Source organism: Schistocerca nitens, chromosome 6 (assembly GCF_023898315.1).
Source record: "Schistocerca nitens isolate TAMUIC-IGC-003100 chromosome 6, iqSchNite1.1, whole genome shotgun sequence".
Lineage (NCBI taxonomy): Eukaryota > Metazoa > Arthropoda > Insecta > Orthoptera > Acrididae > Schistocerca > Schistocerca nitens.
This window is the reverse complement of record NC_064619.1, coordinates 627,415,010-627,435,745: the sequence shown is the minus strand read 5'-3', so window position 1 is coordinate 627,435,745 and position 20,736 is coordinate 627,415,010. Positions and strand designations below refer to the sequence as shown.

General features: G+C 43.2%; 2 protein-coding genes across 2 annotated transcripts in view; one reads left to right on the top strand and one right to left on the bottom strand.

Moving 5' to 3' along the window:
* The window catches only part of LOC126262981 (prolactin regulatory element-binding protein), a 144,372-nt gene extending 128,436 nt beyond the window's left edge, over nucleotides 1–15,936 (bottom strand). Inside the window, exon 1 of the mRNA XM_049959931.1 lies at nucleotides 15,704–15,936. Coding sequence (XP_049815888.1) covers nucleotides 15,704–15,844 — 141 coding nt within the window. The 5' untranslated portion in view covers nucleotides 15,845–15,936. The remainder of the gene's footprint in view (nucleotides 1–15,703) is intronic.
* A 245-nt stretch (nucleotides 15,937–16,181) lies between these two features.
* LOC126263151 (metallophosphoesterase 1) overlaps nucleotides 16,182–20,736 on the top strand; it is a 151,951-nt gene continuing 147,396 nt past the window's right edge. Inside the window, exon 1 of the mRNA XM_049960183.1 lies at nucleotides 16,182–16,476. Coding sequence (XP_049816140.1) covers nucleotides 16,378–16,476 — 99 coding nt within the window. The 5' untranslated portion in view covers nucleotides 16,182–16,377. The remainder of the gene's footprint in view (nucleotides 16,477–20,736) is intronic.

Below are 20,736 nucleotides of genomic sequence, written 5' to 3'. Positions count from 1 at the left end.
TTCTCTGCTTACATCATACAAGACCTGCTCAGTAGCGTAAAGTTCCAGAAATTCTAAAGTTTCACTGTCTTGCAACTTGATCACACGACCTTTAATGGCATTAGTTGCCATCTTGTTGTTCGTAGCACTAGATGTTGTAATCTGACACAGCCACAGATGAGGCAAACTCACAACTGAAAATCAAACACGTTTTATATGAAGAGTGAGCCCTCACGCCTGCCCGTGACATCACAGTCAAACTCACGTCTCTTTGTTCACACGGGTAGTGTTTCACGACAGCATGTCTCACGCTAGCGTGTCACGCCCTGTGGGAACCCGACTTAAGACTGTACAGCACACAGAGGCTTTGAAGGTCACTGAGATAGTTGGAGTAGATGACAAAATTGAAAAGTGTGTCACCAGATGTACTGTGTGGTCTGATACAGGGTGAAGAGCTCTGCTATAAATACTGAACAGTGTTCCAGAAGCTGATACTGAAAAATGTCGGTGCCAATGATGAAGGCACACCTGGCACAGTGCTCTGTTCGAGGGCCCATCAGTGTACACAAAGCTACTATGGCGAAGTTCCGTGCGAAGGTTGTGAAACTGAAGGCGACAGAGTGAGGCTGAAGTAGTGTCCTTAAGAAGTGAATGAAATCCAAGATGAACACAGGCCACTGCAAGAAGCCAAGGTGGTGAAGGGTCCACACACACTGGGAAAGTTGCAGATAGCATGAAGTTAAGCTGCCGGAGCAAGAGCCAAAAGCAAACTCCAGGACGTAACAGAGAAGAGGGTTGTGCCCCATACTGGTGATCAATGAAGGAGGCGGCATAGGATGGATGGTCACATATGCCAGACAAAGAGCATGCATATCTGCTCAGGAGAAAGTCATGGTGGCAGGACAGTGGTAATTTGGGAGCTTCTGCTTACAGACTCTCAACCAGCTAATGAAAAAGGCACCAGTGTCCAAATGGAGGCCACGATGGTGTATAGTATTGAGACAATGGACAAGCATGTGCATAAATGAAACACTCATAGCCTAGTTTCGAATGGACAAGGGACCAGTACAAACAGAGGAGGTGGTTCGATCTGCTTGCCCTGAAGTACTGCTACGACATTAAGGGACCACAAACAATGGGCTGTCAGGTAAGACATGTGGAAGGACCAAGAAAGTTTCCTATTGAGCATGAGCCCCAGGAATTTCGTAGTTTCAATGAACAAAAGAGCAACATGCCCAAAATGTTAACATGGTGGAGTAAACCAATTGCACTGCCAGTAATTCATACAAACAATTTTGTCAGTGGAAAAGCGAAAGTCATTGTTGATGCTCCATTAGTGAAGATGATCAAGACATTGCTGAAGACGCCGCTCAATGAGACAAGTCCATGGAGAATGGCGATAGATTGTAAAAATCGTCAATGAAAAGGGAGCTGGAAAAGCCCGGTGAGAAACAGGCAATTATAGGATTAATGGCGATAGCAAAGGATGATTCTCAGGATGGAATTGTGTAGCACACCATTTTTGTGAAGAAAGGTGTCCAACAAGGCAGAAACCACACATACCTTGAAAACTAGGTCTCTTAAAATTCCTGAAGGAAACAGAACATGTGGCGATGGAAGCCCCAGGTATAGAGAGTAGTATGAAGCGCTCTCTCCAAATCAAAAAACACGGCCACAGTCTGGGATTTCCACAGAAGAACATTCATGACATGGGTGGACAAAGTGACAAGATGGTCAACTGCAGAGCGGCGCGCTCAAAATCCACACTGAGCAATAGTTAGTAAATTTCGAGACTCTAGCCACCACACCAACTGGGCGTGAATCATGTTCCATCACCTTGCAAACACAGCTGGTGAGAAAATGGGACAGTAGCTAGAAGGAACAATGGCTTCACGCCAGCTTCTAGCAAACATGTCCTCTGCCCAGATGAGGTTGTATGCATGAAGCAGAGGGTGCTTGCTCACACAAGCAAGACGCTGCAACATTAGAATGTGAACACTGTCTCCCCCAGTGGCGGAGAATCAGGATGAAGTGAGAGTATGATCTAGCTCCCTCATAGTAAAGGCAGCAATGTAGCATTCATGATTCTGAGAACAGAAGGGTATTGCTCAAGCATCCTCCAGTCATTTCTGATGGAGGATGTCAGGATGATAGTGGGAGGGGCTCTCCACAAAATAATGGCACACCGTGTTGGAGATAGCAATAGGGTTTACTATGACAGCATCTGCTATTGCCAGACCAGAAATTGAGGAATAGAGGTTGGCCCACATGATGGAAGACAGAGTGGAAATGTTAGAAGAACTAGTGAATGAAATCCAGCTAGCTTTTTTGTTATTTCGAAGAACGCAATGACACTGTGCACGCAACTGTTCATAATGAATGCAGTTTATTAATATCACAGGATGACAGTTAAAAACATGGAGGGCAAGTCTCCGTGTGCAAATTATGTCATGGCACGCCTCAGTCCACGCGTGTTAATGACGAAGTGTGAGGAATGAAGCTTTCTGCGGCAGTAAGGATAACATCTGTAAGATATTCTACATGGTCATCACAACTGGTGAAATGTTATCCATCAAACGTCGCCAGGGAGGTATCAGCTTTAGTCAGCTGCCATTTGGGTGTGCATGTAGGTGGGTTAGGAATCAGCAAGTGGATAGCACACGGGAAATGGTCACTTGAGTACGTGTCAGAGAGAATGGATGACTTGAAACGATGGGCAAGCTGGGCAATGACGAAGGATAGGTCCAAATGGGAAGAGGTGTATGTAAAGTGCTCCTGTGTTAAGGCAGAAGAGGTTAAGACGATTAAGAAAATCAGCCATGAATGTACCTCTCTCTGACAGGTTTTGGGAGAACCCCAAATGGGGTGATGTGCATTCAAGTCACCAAGCAGCAGAAAGGGGTGAGATAGCTGTCCAATAAGTTGGAGCTAAGTCTGTCCTGATGACATCGAATGATGGAGGGATGTAAATGGTACTAAGGGAAAAGGTCAAGGGAGGAAAGAAAGGACAAACAGCAACAGCTTGAAGGTGGGGAGTCAAGGAGATGTGGTGACCATATGAGCAGCATGACTACCCTGCGAGATGGAATGCCGTCTTCAGGGGGAAGGTCAAAACAAACTGGGAAAAAATGCAAGAGCTGAAAGCGGTTGTGAGGGCATAATTTTGTTTCCTTGCGGCAGGGAACAAGTAGACGCTGTGATTCTAAGAGCAGCCATAAATCCTCTTTGTTTAATCGAAGGCCACAAACATTCCATTGAAGGAGAATCATAACGGGGAAAAGTGCCAAGTTCCAGCCTTCAAAGACTCTGCTACAAGGTGCAGAGTCTGGAGGATCTGGCTCCATGAGATCTACAGAGGTGTCAGCACTCTCCCTCTGTTGATTTGCAAAGTCCAGGGCAGAAAAATGGTTGGCGGTGCGCACCAGCGACACAGAGGTTGGCTGGCCAAGGTTATCACAAAGCGACACCGCCAAAGAGGAACTCCGAGTCAGCGAAGGAGAAGATTGTTTGCCTTTGTTTGACTTCTTGGAGCCTTTCCAGTTGCAGAGGAAAACTCAGATATTTGTTGGCTGGAAGGACGCAGGAAGTCTTTGCGGGAGTATTCCTTCTGTCCTTTCTACCCTGCCGGGTGTGTAGCAGGTGACTTTGTCAGGAGGTGAATGTTTGGTGGCTTGTTGCACAGCTGGATGAGGAGTCGGCGATGCTACCATGACACTGGGCAATTTCACAACTGCAGTGCTGAATATGAGGTCACATGTCTGCGTTGCCATGTCCTTCATGGAACGAGATGTAGCAAGTACAGGACTTAAGTGCCAGACGGTACAATGCAGGGTTTGAGACTAGCCAATAACTTTCAAGTGACCAGGTAAGGCACTTTTTCCTTTATCTGGATCTCCTGGACAACTGCCTCATCAAGATACATGGGACAATCTCGAGAGCAGGCAGCATGGTCTCCATTACAGCTGATACAGTGGGGAGAAGGTGGTGGACAATCACCCTTGTGCACATCCCTACCACAGGTGACACAGTTGCCTGGGTGTCAGCAAGGCATTCGAGTGTAGTTGAAACAATGACACTGGTAGCAGCGCATTGGGTTCGGAATGTACGGTCGGACTGCGATTACCTCATAGCCTGCTTTGATCTTGGAAAGAGGCACCACTCTATCAAAGGTGAGAAACAGAGTGTGTGTGGGCACCCAACTGGGTGCCCCCCCTCAGAGGATGGCTCACCCACCTTAGGTGATTGTTGACACCTTAGGTCACACCTTCCGAACACCTGACAGAGGAACCAATTGGCAATTTGGGAAGGTAGCAGTTGTGGCAAACACCTCTCCCTGGGCCTGGCCTGTACCACGGGGTACATGCGAACCATACCTGTTGACTCGGGGCTGGGAATTGTGCATTATCCAGTCACTTGTTATGCATCAGATGTGTTGGCCAGCCTTCAAGAGTGTACAGGAAGAAAGAAGAAAAAGAGGAACCTCAAAAGTCGAAGTGGAGGAAGGATAGGAGAAAGTGAACAAAAAAGGGAAAAACGGACTGAAAAACAGTGGTGAGATTGTTCTTATATGAGCTACTGACAATGCGGAACACACACTGAAAAACACCCCAGACATGTTCCCCAAGGGAATGGAAAGGAATAGCAACAGGACCAACGTACAGCACAGAAGGTAAAGATGCTGCAAAGGCTAGGGGCCCGTGGTTCCCAAGAACGCACCAACCAAAGAGCGGTGAGCCCCCGGGGGCTCCATGGTGTCTGTACTGATGACAGAGGCAGCAGCCAAAGGTGCAAGAAGCTTCCGATCAGTCTCGACCCATGCATACAGATGACAGTGAGTGGGATGACTGATGGACAGGGCCTGCACACAGTGGTGAGTGTCACCAGGACATCGAAGTCCATGACAAAGGATGCTGGCACAGGCAGCGACAGTGGCGGACTGGTGAAGAGAAACTCTGGCAATGGAGACCTGACTTTCATTCCCACTAACTGTGGCAGTGAGAGTCACCAGCACTGGCCACAGGAAACAAAGCCACTGTCAGTGCTGACAAAGCCCCAACCACCAGGGTAGGCCATCATGATAAGGCCTCCCTGACCCCCAGAGTGGCCAGGACCAATGAAGAAAGTGTCATCAGCCCCCAGGCCAAGGAATGGGGCACCGTGTCCACCCTGGGATGCCAGTGATTCCAGTAGTGTGCCACAAGTCAATCTTCAGTGCGAACTACGATTAAGCAGTGACCACATTGGCTGTGAATGGTCAGAATTCAGTGAATGTGGTCGAAATGCCCTAGCCCAGACTGGCATTCTGAGCACAGATGTCAACAAAATTGGAACTGCTGGGAGATGCCTGCTCAGCAGCAAAAGGTTTAGCAGCCATGTAGCAGCTCGATGACTCTTGGCCTCAAATGACATTGTTCTGTAAGAGCTTCAAAAATGTAAGAGCCTTCTTGCCTAGGAAATCTGCATACTTGTGCATTTGTGTCTTAAATGGTTGGACATGGTGTTCCGCCTTCCCGTTCGAATGTGGATCAAAGGGAGCTGCCATGTCATGGCGAATGCCACTGTGTGTACAAAACTCCTTGAAAAATGTGCTACAAACTGAGGAAATTGTCCAAAATGAGGATGCAAGGCAAGCTTTCTATGGAGTATATCTTCGACATGACCTTGACAGTCATATTTGCAGTTTCGGATAAACAATGAACGACCTAAGGGAAATGAGAAAAGTATCAACTGCTAGTAATCAGAAAGTGCCTAAAAGGGACCAGCTACCGTATTTACTCGAATCTAAGCCGCATCTGAAAAATGGGACTCTAACTCAAGGGAAAAAAAAATTCCCTGAATCTAAGCCGCACCTGAAATCTGAGACTCGAAATTCTAGGGGAGTGAAAAGTTTTAGGCCGCACCTCCAAATCAAAACAAAGTTGGTCCATTGTAATATGAGACACAATTTAGGTCGAATGAATGACGATACAGCTACAGTAATTTGGCTCAAGTCGTAAGGTTAGCAGTTACGCTTTACCAGGTAGTCATTGCTATGCGCCAGGCGCTCCATCCGTATTTATACGGGTACCCTTCCTTTTTCACGTGCTTCGTCTGGTTTGAATCGATTGCTTATTTTTCTTTGATCTGATAAGTGCCGTTCTCATTGTTATGGGTGTTTACGTCACTCTAAGCTGAAAATGCATTATTTTAATGTGTCATGCATTGTTAGTCACATTCTGATAATGAGTGTTTACGGCCTGTCGCCGCTCGCGGTATGGCTTGCTTTTCTGTGCGCTACCACCGCTTACAACAAAAAGAAGAAGAAAAGAAGAAGAAGAAGAAGAAGAAGAAGAAGAAGAAGAGAGGAATCGTCTCATTAGCGAAACAATGGCAAGAGACTGCTATTTGTTGTTACTTACACTGCTGCTTTCTTTGATAATGATCAACAAGAAACAAATAAGAGACTGTGTATGATAGAAGATGTTCTGAATGAGAGTTCAGTGAAAATTTTTCTCAGTTTGAAAATATTTGCAGATGCCTCTTTAGTACATTACATTCTGCACAAAAATTAAAGTCATCTTAGATTTAAAAATCTAGTCAATTGCCGTGCTTCATTTCTGACTGTCTCACTATTAGGCATAAGAATAATACGAATATAAACATGACATGATATGATATGTATATTCTTCCGCATTTGCTGTTGTCTCACTCTAGTTTCGTAGTTTATTAGGCAGACAGGATTTAAATGAGATAGCAGCAAACATGAAAGAATACATGGCAAAATGTTTATATTCGTATTATTCTTATGGTGAACAGAATAGGCCTACTGCATGTGATTCACAGTTCATAAAATTTCCTATTAGCAACCATCCCTTCTCACAGGTAAGAAAAAATTCAGAACGTAGAGTTGGCCATATTGGAAAACATCCCAAACAGTCTTGACGGTCGGATTTTTGTAGTACATTGAAATGCTGCTACATTCGAAGATGAACAATACGGAATTTGTATTTACTTCGTTTGCTAATGTATGAAAATGCAGTGGTCGAAACTCGTTTTCCACCTCTTTTATTAAATTTATTTACTGACACACAGGTTTTGGCGCCAGTATTTATCTTTGTGCCTGCAAAGCATGCCTGTGTAGCGTTAGTTGTAGCGGCACCTACCAACAATTTTCAGAACTTCCGCTTACTTTGTACTCGATTCTAAGCCACAGGCGGTTTTTTGGATTACAAAAACCGGAAAAAGTGCAGCTTAGATTTGAGTAAATACGGTAAACCAATGTGGACCCTTTTCCAAGTTGTGTAGGAACCAGCCATGGAGAGACGAAAAAAAAAAAGGAAAAACCCAACAGAGTTATGTGAGAGATCCTCCACTGACACTGATGTAATAAGTGGAGGACCTCCTGCCATAGAGCCGCTGGAACCAAGGCGCGAGGGGTAACCCCTCCTGTCCACATGAGAATAATGCCATCCTAGTGGGAGAGGCAAGTGTGCAATGCATAAAAATTCCAAAGTGGGTTCAATGCCCAACATGGCAAACAGTCAGGCCACCAATGTTGCACAACCTGCCAGAGTTCCGGATCCACTGCCACACTAGAGGCAATACGAGAACTGGTGATGAGGAACCCAGCCACCATGGGCCTCGCCATCATATCCACTTGAAAATAAGCTGTTCCTTCTGGTTGAATGAGGGGAGCCAGGACAGAGCATCCATGATCACATGTTCTGAACTGGGGTGAAAAGGGATCGCATAATTGTACTGGGACAAGACCAGAAAAAAATGGTTCAAATGGCTCTGAGCACTATGGGACTCAACTGCTGAGGTCATTAGTCCCCTAGAACTTACAACTAGTTAAACCTAACTAACCTAAGGACATCACAAACATCCATGCCCGAGGCAGGATTCGAACCTGCGACCGTAGCGGTCTTGCGGTTCCAGACTGCAGCGCCTTTAACCGCACGGCCACTTCGGCCGGCGACAAGACCAGAGCTCAGTGCTGCAGACAATGACAGGCTTTGTCCAGTAAGGAACCCTATGGGATAAACAGGGAACCCAATTTTGCACTACACAAGAACTGATAATTTTTTTAAGGCATAGTAATAGCAAGATTCTTTTTACACCTGAGAATACTGTTGGTGAGCTAAGTTGAGCATTTTCAATGCAAAGACAATAGGCTGTCAGGAACCATGTGAGTGGAGATGGGCCAGGACCACATCTACCCTATACTGGGACATGTCCATGTCCAGGACCAGATGCATGCCACATCAAAATATTGCAAGACATGGTGCAGAGCAGTGACCTTTAACTCGCCACAAAGCCAAAGCTGACTGGACAGTTTCTTTACAATCACTATGGACGTTGTCCTTTCACTTGAGGAAACGCATCTAATTGCTCCCAGTGATATTAAGCAATCCAGCTCCATCTCAGCCAGGTTACATAAATTTACTGGCACTGGCTGCACCTGAAAAAAGTGAAGGCAGGCAGAGGGTTTGAGGGTGAGGTGTACTGTGAAATTGTTTGTACAACCTAACCCTGGAGGAAAGAGATCCAAAAACTCAGACCACAAGGAATCCAATTTGTGATAAGGCACTTGGTCTAACACCAGATGTATCGCTACTCCAAGAGGAAAACAAATAATAACAGAGGCATCAAACCCAAACAAATTTTCAGTAATCTCATTATTAACCACCATGTACATAATGGACCATGCAACTGAGTTGTACACTATGTTGGCCATGGCTGGGCCGAGAATAGGAATCTGCTGTTTGTCACAGCTCACCAGCTGACACTTGCATGACAATAGTGGGGACTATAGCCTGGCACATGTCTGTGAGCCGATTTGGGATTCAGCGGCCCACTGTTGACTTGTAGGACTAATGGCTTATCCATCATCTGCAGTTCAATGAAAAGTTTGTTCAGGCCTGCAAGCAATGGTGAACACAACAATGAAACATTATGAATATCCGTGTTTAATGACTCATGCAACAACTCACGGTGGGGTGAGCACCAAGGGGGAGGTCGTTGAGATTGACATACCACTGCTATGTGACCACCTTGTTTACATTTATGGCAAGAGGCCCAACACTTGGAGCAGGCTGTCAACTCGTGCTGTATGAAACAAGAGGGGCTCGAAGAAAGTGACATTCCCTGTTCCTCCTCCTGACAACTTATTTGTCTGCATCAGGATGGCTGGCTTGTTTGTAGTGTGGCTACCTCCTCTTCCCTCAACACACTAGGCTCCATCCACTGGGGCTGTACACTGTCAACAATAGTAACATGACTTCAAGCCTCTAATTCCTGCCACAAGGAGAACTGGCTGCTGAGCCTCTGGGCCAACATAGCCAACGACTGTTCCAACACAGCCATATGCACCTGCTGTTGTTGCAGAATTGACTGGAGCAAAGCCTCCATAGAAGAGACCAACGGCACAAAAACCACAGAATTCAGTTCACGCAAAAATTCGGCTCACAGTGTCGCCATTTGTGTTCTAACTAGGAACACAAGGAAACATATGACTGTAAAACAGATAAAATTTATTGGGTCACAGAGTGACATCAACAATAATACAATCAAAGTAGTTTACACATATCTAACACATTAAACAACCGAGGGCCCGGAGGCTTGTGCATGCCCTTATAGAGACATTATCCACATCAGATGTCACTGGTATAGTGCTGTGCATACATGGTGGACCTGGTGATGGCAGTCGGTAACCGAGCTGCCCCTGGCATGTGCCTTGGGTAGTTGCGGTATGCCGTTTATATGTCGGTATGCACAACCTTGCCACAGTGGCCTGACTTACGTCCACTGTGGGCAGCAGGCACAGTTACTTCTTCTTGAAGTCTGAAGGCATTTCTCAACATCGTACATCTTGTATACCACTGGAATAGTTTTGCGTGGCTAGCTCTCCAAAGGCTTCCAGTAATACTGGGGGAATGTCACCTACTCAAGGAGCCTTGTTTCAAAAATGATCTTCCAGCATTCTATCAAATTATTCTCAGAGTATCATATCTCCCAAGCCATTTCACCGCCTCTCTCTTCTTTTTCTATAATATTGTAACCAACTTTGTTTTCATTCTACATTTACTTCTCCATACATACTCTGCAACTCACTGTATGGTGCATTGTGGTAAGTATCTTCTACCACTACTAGTCATATTCTTTCCTGTCCCACCCACATACAGAGCGAGGGAAAAATGACTGTCTACATGCCTCCAAATGAGCCCTAATTTCTCCTATCTTGTCTTTGTGATCCTTATGCAAAATGTATGTTGGTGGCAGTAGAATCATTCTGTAGTCAGCTTCAAATGCCGGTTCTCTAAACTTTCTAAATAGTGTTTCATGAAAAGAATGTTGTCTTCCCTCCAGGGATTCCCATCTCCCATTTGAGTTTATGAAGCATCTCAATAATACTCATATGTTGATCAGATCTACTGGTAACAAGTCTACCAGTGCACCTCTGAATTGCTTCGATGTCTTCCTCTAATGCAACCTGGTATGGTTCCCAAACACTCTACCGGTACTCACAAATGTGAGACATTAGTGTCCTGAATCCGGTCTTCTTTATAGATGAGCTAAAATTTCCTAAAATTCTCCCAATAAACCAAAGCCAACGATACAACTCCCCTACTACTGTCCTTAACTGCTCGTTCCATTTTATATCATTTTGTAACATTTCACCTTTATTTTTAATCAATGTATGAAGTTCCACTACTAATGCTGTATTCAGACATCACGGGATTATTTTTTCTACTCATCAGCATTAACTTATATTTTTCTTCATTCAGAACAAGCTGCCTTTCATCATACCATTTATAAATATAGGCTGTCTACATATTACTTTAATTTTACAGCTTCCCCTTCTTTCGCAATAATGGCTTGGCTTCTGAGCTCTTGATATTAATATCCCTGTTTCTCTTTTCTTTCTCTTTAATTCCCCTATATGTTCCATTTATCCTTCCCCTCATCATGCATGTTTCTACATCCTTGAATTTCCTTCTAACCATTCCTGGTTAGCCATTTTGCATTATCTGTTAATCTCATTTTTTTGGATATTTGTATTCCCATTTGTCTGCTTCATTTTATTTATTTTGATGTGTTCTTCTCTTGTCTTTTTCTTGCCAAAGCTACCCGTTTGTCGTCAATTTTAGTCATTTCAACCTTCCAGTCCAATGTTGCCTAATGCTGCCTCTAAAATGCTGAACAATCTCTGATTCTTTCACTCTATAGGGATCTCATCATCTTACATTTCTGCCTTTTTGCATTTTCTTCAGTTTTAACCTGCAGATGATAAATTAATTATGGTCACAACCTCCACATGCCCATAGACATGTCTCCCAGTTTATAATCTGGTTTTGAAATTTCTGCTTTACCAATTATATAATGAATCTGAAACGTTCCAGTACACCTGGTTATTTTCCACACACACACAACCTTCTAAATTATGCTCTATGCAAAATTCTACCTTTATCTTAGTCCCTGTTCTCCTATTGCTTTTCCTTCTCTTCCTTTTCCTATTAACATATTTTTGTCCATCATCACAATTAAATATTGGTGTCCTTTAACTAGCAGAATAATTTTCTTTATTGTATCATACATTTTGACTTGGTGTTGACCAGAAGTCCAGTTCTTCCTGCCAACATATTCTGATAATTCCAACTATACCTAACATCAATCTATACATTTCACTTTTTAAATTCTCCAATCTATCTACCCGGTTAAGCAATCTAATATTCCACAATCCAACCTGTAGAAGGCCAAGTCTTTTCCCCTGATGACAACATTGTCCTGTGTAGTCCTTATCTGGAGACCTGAATGAGGGACTATTTTACCTATTGAATATTTTATCCCAGATGATGCCATCATCATTAAGCCCTACAGAAGAGCTGTATACCATCAAGGAAAAAACAGTGACTATAGTTCCCCCTTGATTTTAGCCTTTTGCAGTACCATCACAGCACATTTTAAAATATATGATCAGTCAATCAGACACTCTCTCGCCTCTGCAGCTACTGAAAAGGCTGCTGCCCTCTTCAAGAACCGTGAGTTAGTCTCCCCTCTTGACACATAGCCAAGTGTTTTGATTGCACCCATGGTATGGCTATCTGCATTGTTGAGGCACACAAACCACCCCATCTCTGGAAAGTCCATGGTTCAAAGGGAGATGCTTCATTTCAGCCATTATGGTCAGATAAACCATTTTTTTTATGGTACCAACCACTACTTCATGAAAAAGAGTTGATTTAGAAATACATTATCTAGTTATGTTGCACTGAGTAGTCCTAGTCTTGTGAGTAATGTTGCTGCAGGGACTGAAGAAAAGCCTAACATCAGCAACTCAAGACTGCTTCTATCAGAAATATCTGAGATGAAATCAACATTAAAATTTCTACACAGAATCACTTTTCAGGTATCTCTACTATGTCTTAATAGTAACCCCCCCCCCCCCCCCCAACTGCTTAATGGAAAGTCAAACATCTCCAGCTGGAGGCCTGTACACTATCAGAGGTGCTACCTTCCATATTTCTAAACGTATTACTAAAGTACAGCACTTAAAGAGCTGCTCAATGTAGACTCATTTGCACCTACGCAAAAAACATGTATTACATTTACAATAATGCGAGACTAACTTACATCTACATAGGTGCATCTGTTATGTGTAGCATACTGATCTGTCACAGTTGCTGACATGCATTCTACTTGTAGGACTAATACGTTACATTGCTATCTCCAGATTTGCAATTTCTTGACATGGTATGAGAAAATCATATTTCTTATTTAGCTAACTTCTCACATTGTGATGGAAAAATTCAAAAGTATCATGCTTTTTACACTTTGTGCTGTTCCAGCTGCTAATTTTTCTTTCTCTATTGAAAGCACCAATCCCAAAGAAAGCAGGTGTTGACAGATGTGAAAATTACCGAACTATCAGTTTAATAAGTCACAGCTGCAAAATACTAACACGAATTCTTTACAGACGAATGGAAAAACTGGTAGACCTCGGGAAAGATCAGTTTGGATTCCGTAGAAATGTTGGAACACGTGAGGCAATACTAACCTTACGACTTATCTTAGAAGAAAGATTAAGAAAAGGCAAACCTACGTTTCTAGCATTTGTAGAGTTAGAGAAAGCTTTTGACAACGTTAACTGGAATACTCTCTTTCAAATTCTGAAGGTGGCAGGGGTAAAATACAAGGAGCGAAAGGGTATTTACAATTTGTACAGAAACCAGATGGCAGTTATAAGAGTCGAGGGGCATGAAAGGGAAGCAGTGGTTGGGAAAGGAGTGAGACAGGGTTATAGCCTCTCCCCGATGTTATTCAATCTGTATATTGAGCAAGCAGTAAAGGAAACAAAAGAAAAATTCGGAGTAGGTATTAAAATTCATGGAGAAGAAGTAAAAACTTTGAGGTTCGCCGATGACATTGTAATTCTGTCAGAGACAGCAAAGGACTTGGAAGAGCAGTTGAATGGAATGGACAGTGTCTTGAAAGGAGGATATAACATGAACATCAACAAAAGCAAAACAAGGATAATGGAATGTAGTAAAATTAAATCGGGTGATGCTGAGGGGATTAGATTAGGAAATGAGACACTTAAAGTAGTAAAGGAGTTTTGCTATTTAGGGAGCAAAATAACTGATGATGGTCGAAGTAGAGAGGATATAAAATGTAGACGGCAATGGCAAGGAAATCAATTCTGAAGAAGAGAAATTTGTTAATATCGAGTATAGATTTAAGTGTCAGGAAGTCGTTTCTGAAAGTATTTGTATGTAGTGTAGCCATGTATGGAAGTGAAACATGGATGATAACCAGTTTGGACAAGAAGAGAATAGAAGCTTTCGAAATGTGGTGCTACAGAAGAATGCTGAAGATAAGGTGGGTAGATCACGTAACTAATGAGGAGGTATTGAATAGGATTGGGGAGAAGAGAAGTTTGTGGCACAACTTGACTAGAAGAAGGGATCGGTTGCTAGGACATGTTTTGAGGCATCAAGGGATCACAAATTTAGCATTGGAGGGCAGCGTGGAGGGTAAAAATCGTAGAGGGAGACCGAGAGATGAATACGCTAAGCAGATTCAGAAGGATGTAAGTTGCAGTAGGTACTGGGAGATGAAGAAGCTTGCACAGGCTAGAGTAGCGTGGAGAGCTGCATCAAACCAGTCTCAGGACTGAGGACCACAACAACAACAATATTGAAAGCACTAGAAATAGTGTTTGAACAGTGCTCTGGTTACACTGAATACCTCCGGAAATTTGTGCAAGTAACCTCTTGCTTGATTGTGACTGTCCCTCTTGCATGGAGTATGAGTAGTAATATGGCACAACAAAACAGTATGTAAATAAAATAATCACCCTACTAAATCTTGCAAACTGTTGCTATCAATTGCCCTCCAAAGAAGAAAGGAAAAGAAATAATTGTAATGTTTCAGGTGGTTCACCATTACATATAATATAAAAATGTAAAATACGGAAGCGTCCGATCCCGCCCGTCTGCTTTGACCCATGACGTCACAAATATGGCGGGAAAAAAACACACACACACACACACACACACACACACACACACACACTCACTCTCTCTCTCTCTTTCCACAAGAAGCCTAATGACACTAACGGGACAAGCGCTGGAAATGGGGTGTTTTGGGTGGGGGGGGGGGGGGGGGCAAACCCACCCACCCACCTCCCCAGGGGTCGTAACCCCTGCAACCCATAGAAGATAAAGATGCTTCAGTAGCTGATTAGTGTTTGTCTTTTTTAAAAAAAAATGTCACGGGATAGAACGAACAGATCAGAAAGATAAATAGAATAAACTAAAACAGAAATTGGAGGAAACAGATAATTAAAATAAGTAATAAGTGTTTTTAAATAAAAAAATCTCACGAGATAGAACGAACAGATCAGAAAAGTAAATAAAATAAGATAAAAAAGAACTGGAGACAGCCACACTCAAACCAAACTCCGCGCCTTCATGACGTCACACACGACAACACCCTTACGTCACGGGTCAAAGCCGACGCATGGAATCGGACGCTTCTGTCGACCCTGAAATACTTATGGCACCCCAGTTCATTCACTCTATTTCAGAAAATAAACGACACATACTTGCAGACTTAACGGAATGATGGAAAATGACTGACTGGCCCTTCTTTCCAAGTTATAGCTTCTACTGCTGATGTCAGGTACACACGTAGAGGATGAAATGTAAACACACGTTTGTAAAAGAAGCATTGCAGTTTTCACAATTCCCTTTCTGATCTCACATTGAATAGTGTGAAAGGTACTGGCATGCATTCTATATGTACGACTCGCATGTTACATGAACGTATTCAGAAATCAAAAGTAACAATTTTCTTTAAGGCACTCATTGTGATTGTAATAATTAGGAGATTTCGTTTTACGAGTCTTTGCATTTCCAGCTTATGACTGATAGACTCTCCAATAACTGTTGTGTTTACATGTCTTCATCACTAAACTTTTGTAGCTTCAAAACATTCGAATTACAAAATCAGTCATTACACACTTTATTGCAGCTGTCATCTGAATGTTACTGAGCACATAGCGAAATGCCAAAACTGAAACGCGCCAATGACACATTCCAATTGCAGCAGATAGGAGCTACAAATATTTTGTTAAGTTATGTCATACGCCATTGAACAACTACGCCAAAAATATCTATAGCAAGGAAGTTTTTGTAACTGTTTAGTCAAAAAACCTGGTAAAACAATCTGTTGCTCTACTTACAAAACCATTGGCGACGCCTGTTTTCGAAGAGCCACCTCCTCCTGCGACAAGTATATGATGATTTGTTAACATTTTAACTACGTACAACGGAAAATTAACTCTTGCGAGTAAACCTTCTTTATTTCTTCGATTTGGTGACATACTGAATTTATAGTAAACGCGAATGTGGACACAGAAGAATTTCACATGTAATTTAATTATTCAAACACGATAAACATGCTGACGGCTTGTCCTCCACGTACTTTTTTAACAGCAAAGCATCAACAGCAGGGCGACAACATGTGATTAATGAATGCTCTTCTGCGAACGCCCAATTGTTGAATATTTTTAGATGAGACACATTAAACGAATTTATCTTGACACATTTACTTTTCTGAAAGAGGAAGGGTCACTTCTGTTATTAGTTATTTGCACTTAAATATCAGACTGACGTTGCTCAATGTTGGCAGCATGTATCAGAGTTGGTGGTGTTGTCAAATGTTCAGCCACGGAAAGCGTGCGTAGCAGACGAATGTTTTAAATTTTAGTTTTGTGATCAAAAATATAAAATTTAACGGTATATGCGTACTATCATAATTAAGTGGCAATAAAGCGCGTTTTCCGAGATATGGAAGATAACGGAAGACTGCTAAGTTAATGTTGTGTTACTACAAGAGAAACTAAAAGATGAAAAAATGGGACTGAGTCTTAATAATAATGTAAAGTTCGCTTGTGCAGCCCTGGCACTGGTGTTCTTCTGTGAATATGTTATTTACTACGTCGTGCTACTCCAGGTATGCATTATCAGACTTCACGAAGAGGCATATACACGACTCAGTTCGTAAGCAATCGGTACTAGCTCTTCCATTCCGGCATTATTAAGGCAAGGAGTGCATTACCGATGTTTTGTTTCAGCCGCTTCTAAAATACAATAAATCTGATAACGTTTTGGTGAACTTATTTATGGACCCTTGACCTTCGACAAGTTACTCAGGTACCGTAGCGTCCTTTCCCATATAATTTATAGCTGATGAAAAGTGATAGACAAGCACCCGCTTTTAGATGCTGAAAAAAGAAAAAAAAAAACTGTCCTTGTCAGCTCACCTTTTAACTATCGGAAGTGCCCTCGGAATGAGATTTTCGTGCTCATTCCTTTTTATACCTGTTCATTTAGTACTTATGAGTTTTTTTAGTACAATGGAAGACTAATTAGTCGATTGATAGCCCTAACGCCCAAGTAACTGTCCAGTACTGCGTTTTAGCGATGGCTGTACTGCTGCTGATTATGGATTAAATAAGACCAAACATTCGATGTCATCAGTCCCCTATTCATCCCCAAAAGAGGAATTAGAAGGCTACACCCCATCAGTCTGTCTCCGGAATAAATTCTGTGTGTGAGAGTGAGCAATCTTTCTAAATGTTTGTGTAGTGTATATCTGATGTAGGACATGGGTACTATTGCAGTATTCACCTGGTGGGGCGTGATAAACTGCCTAAACAAACCACATCCAGCCCTTGCCATTAATCCACCAGGATGCTTTCCCATCCCAAAAGTGGCCGCTTTAACATGCATGGCTGTCTGGGTGGGTAGTAAACAGATATTTACTCATGATGAATATCGTAATAACAGGTACTGCATCAGCTCCCTCCCTCCTCTTCCGTTTTGCTTTGGAAACTTTTTATTAACCCAAAAATCCATGGGATCTTAAAGAATCTGGTGTTAATTCAGTTTCCTATGCTCCCTCTCTTCTTATCCACATTATTTTGTTTCATATCTGTCCAGAAAACTAAAACCAAATTCTTGGTATATGTATTAATCAATTTTTTCTAGTTGTGCTGTGAGATATTGCTTTTAGAGACAGAATACTTTTTTCATACCAGATCCCCATTTAACATTGGTCATGATTGTCAATATTCAGCCACCTGGTTTGGATGTCACAAATATTTGTACTAGCGTAACTAATGCTTTCTGTGCACAAATTTATTAACCTCTGCCATGCTTTTTTTCGGCAAGGACATAGCTTTATTTCTTATGCAGAAATAAAAATACAGCTGCTTAAAGTACCCATATGGACATCTAAGGAGTGTTTCCACATGTTCCTTTTTTTATCATGTGTCACTGAGGCAGCATCTCAACTCAATGAAAAAAATGCTTTCTTTCACCCACTCAACTGCCTGCCATTAAACCAAAGGCTCGTGGTGGAAAGGATGCAGAAAGCATTCTTTTCTGTATTTACTGAATCTTGTACACTATTTACATCACTTAAATTTGTGACTTGTCAATACCTGAGTTTATCTTTCCATGTAACTATGAACACTAATAAGTTTTTCAATTACCACATGCACTAATCTAGTGCAAATCATGATATGATGATTTTGACTAGCAACAGCTGGCTAGTTAGTGATACTAGAACATGAAACACTAAATGCTGTATTAGTTGCCTAATTTATTAGTTGCTTAATATTTACTTGATTACAATGGTATTTTTTGAAAGAGATTACATTGCTGGTTATTAAAATTGTAACACTCTGAAGGTGACATGCAACAAATGTCAAATTGTCGTGAAGTGTACTGCATGGTTGGAAATTATAACAGTACCTATAGTTGGGGAGGGCAGCGACTCTGCCAAAGATGGAACCTGGTGCAGTAGAAGATAGTTTGTAGATACAGGAGCTTCTTGACTACTGCTTGTTTACGGTCATTGGACTTTGAAGCTACTAGCATCAATGACAACCAAAGCAAGTATATCATTCAGCATGCAAAGAAATCTCACTGAGTGGGTGCCATCTGTGCACCTGCTGCATGATGGAAGGCTCACGGTTTCCTGACCCACACCAACTGGCCCAGTATAGCCGTTCCAAGGTGATTACTTCAGACTGCACCATGCCCAGTGTTGTAGGACATGGAAGTACCTTGTTGATATCTCATTGATATCTCACCATGAGTAGGGCTGATTGGATTCCACATCATAGCCATCAGAAGGTAGAAGAATGCCTGAGTGTCCAGATGCGCAGGAGTGGACAGTGTCTCAGAACCTGGTGACAGTAGATAGGGCATCATCATCAACATGACGCTGAATAACGCAAGCTGCACATCGCACTGCTGCCCAGCTGTTCCTGGTGCACTGTTCTTGGCTCCAAGCTCTGCTTCAGTCCTGCTCTCCCTCCTAAGATAAATCTGATCTCCAGATCACTTGAAAACTGTCTGTAACAAAAGTTCTAATTTACTTCATTCACTCTGACACTGGATTCTTTTCACTATGTACACTTCTTTTGTCACTGCACAAGCACATGGTTCCACATAGCAGGTTTCCCCTCCCCCCCACAGTTAATACTGACCTTTGTCAGACTGTTTCTCATTGGTGCCGTTATTACTGGTTTGAATCCCTAGGCTGAAGATTGGCAGGGAAATAATTTTGACAGCTTTCTGCTTGTGGTGTACTAAGCAATACCTGTAACCTCCAGAATCATGCAGGCAGCAGAGGTTGAGGTTCCTGTACTTACAAACTGCTGAAGATGATGGGTATGGCACTTTGTTACATTAACTCCCTGCCGCCGTTGGATAAGCAGCTGCCAGCAGCAAGTTGTATACTCTTAGCTCACTTATTTGTTACATAGTTTAATTCTTAATTTCTTTGTGTGTTTTTGGGTACTTGCATTGTTTAATTTATAAATTTCGGGCATATTATAGTATTTGAGACTTGTAGCATGGCGTTTTAGTACCTGAATATTGTAAAATCGCATAGTCTCCTGCCCCCGAGCAGTGTGTCAGCAGTGTGCAAGTAGCAGCATTACTGCATTTACTAGGCAATCTTGTATTTTAATAACCATTTAAATTTTGTGTCGAATTGTTTGTGCTCTCTGTAGATTAGTTCAGATGTTATTTACACAACAGTATTTGGCATGGATAGGGACTGCGATTGCTGTGTTCGGATGCGGGCTGAGTTGGTATCCCTTCGCTCCCAGCTTCAGGCAGTGTTGGCTTCGGCCACACAGCTTGAGGCTGTTGCCAATGGGCATCACTGTGGGGGTCCGGATGGGTGTTTGTCAGGGACGGCCAGCTTGTTCCACGCATCCCCCGATTGGACTACGGCTGTGGCTGCCCAGGATACTGCCCACATTGAGGCTGACCCCTCACCCGTGGTAGAGTGGGAGGTCATCTCGAGGTGTGGCAGGGGGCGAAAGACATTCCGGAGGGCTGAACAGAAGACCTCTCCAGTTTGTCTGACGAACCGGTTTCAGGCTCTGTCTCCGGCTGATACTGATCTTCAGCCGGACATGGCTGCTTGTCCTGTTCCAGAGGTTGCCCCCCCCCCCCCCCCCCCCCAGTCTGCAAGATCCGGGCAGTCACAGAGGGTGGGCTTACTGGTAGTTGGGAGCTCCAACGTCAAGCACGTAATGGAGCCCCTTAGGGATATGGCAACAAGAGAGGGGAAGAAAACCAATGTGCAAACCGGGGGGAGTCATTCCAGATGTGGAAAGGGTCCTTCCGGATGCCATGAAGGGTACAGGGTGCACCCATCTGCAGGTGGTCACTCATGTCGGCACCAATGATGTGTGTCGCTATGGATTGGAGGAAATCCTCTCTGGCTTTCGGCGGCTATCTGATTCGGTGAAGACTGCCAGTCTCGCTAGCAGGATGAAAGCAGAGCTCACCATCTGCAGCAGCATCGACAGGACTGACTGCGGACCTTTGGTACAGAGCCGAGTGGAGGGTCTGAATCAGTCTCCTCGACTTGCGCCATAGGGTGGTGGGGTTTCGGGTTCCGCTGGATAGGTCAGGAGTCCACTACACACAGCAGGTGGCTACACGGGTAGCAGGGGTTGTGTGACGGGGACTGGGCGGTTTTTTAGGTTAGATGGCCTCAGGCAAGTACAGAAAGGGCAACAGCCTCAAAGGGTGCAGGGCAAAGTCAGGACATGCGAGGCCCAAGCAGCAATCGGTATTGTAATTGTAAACTGTCGAAGCTGCATTGGTAAAGTACCAGAACTTCAAGCACTGATAGAAAGCACCGAAGCTGAAATCATTATATGTATGGAAAGCTGGCTGAAGC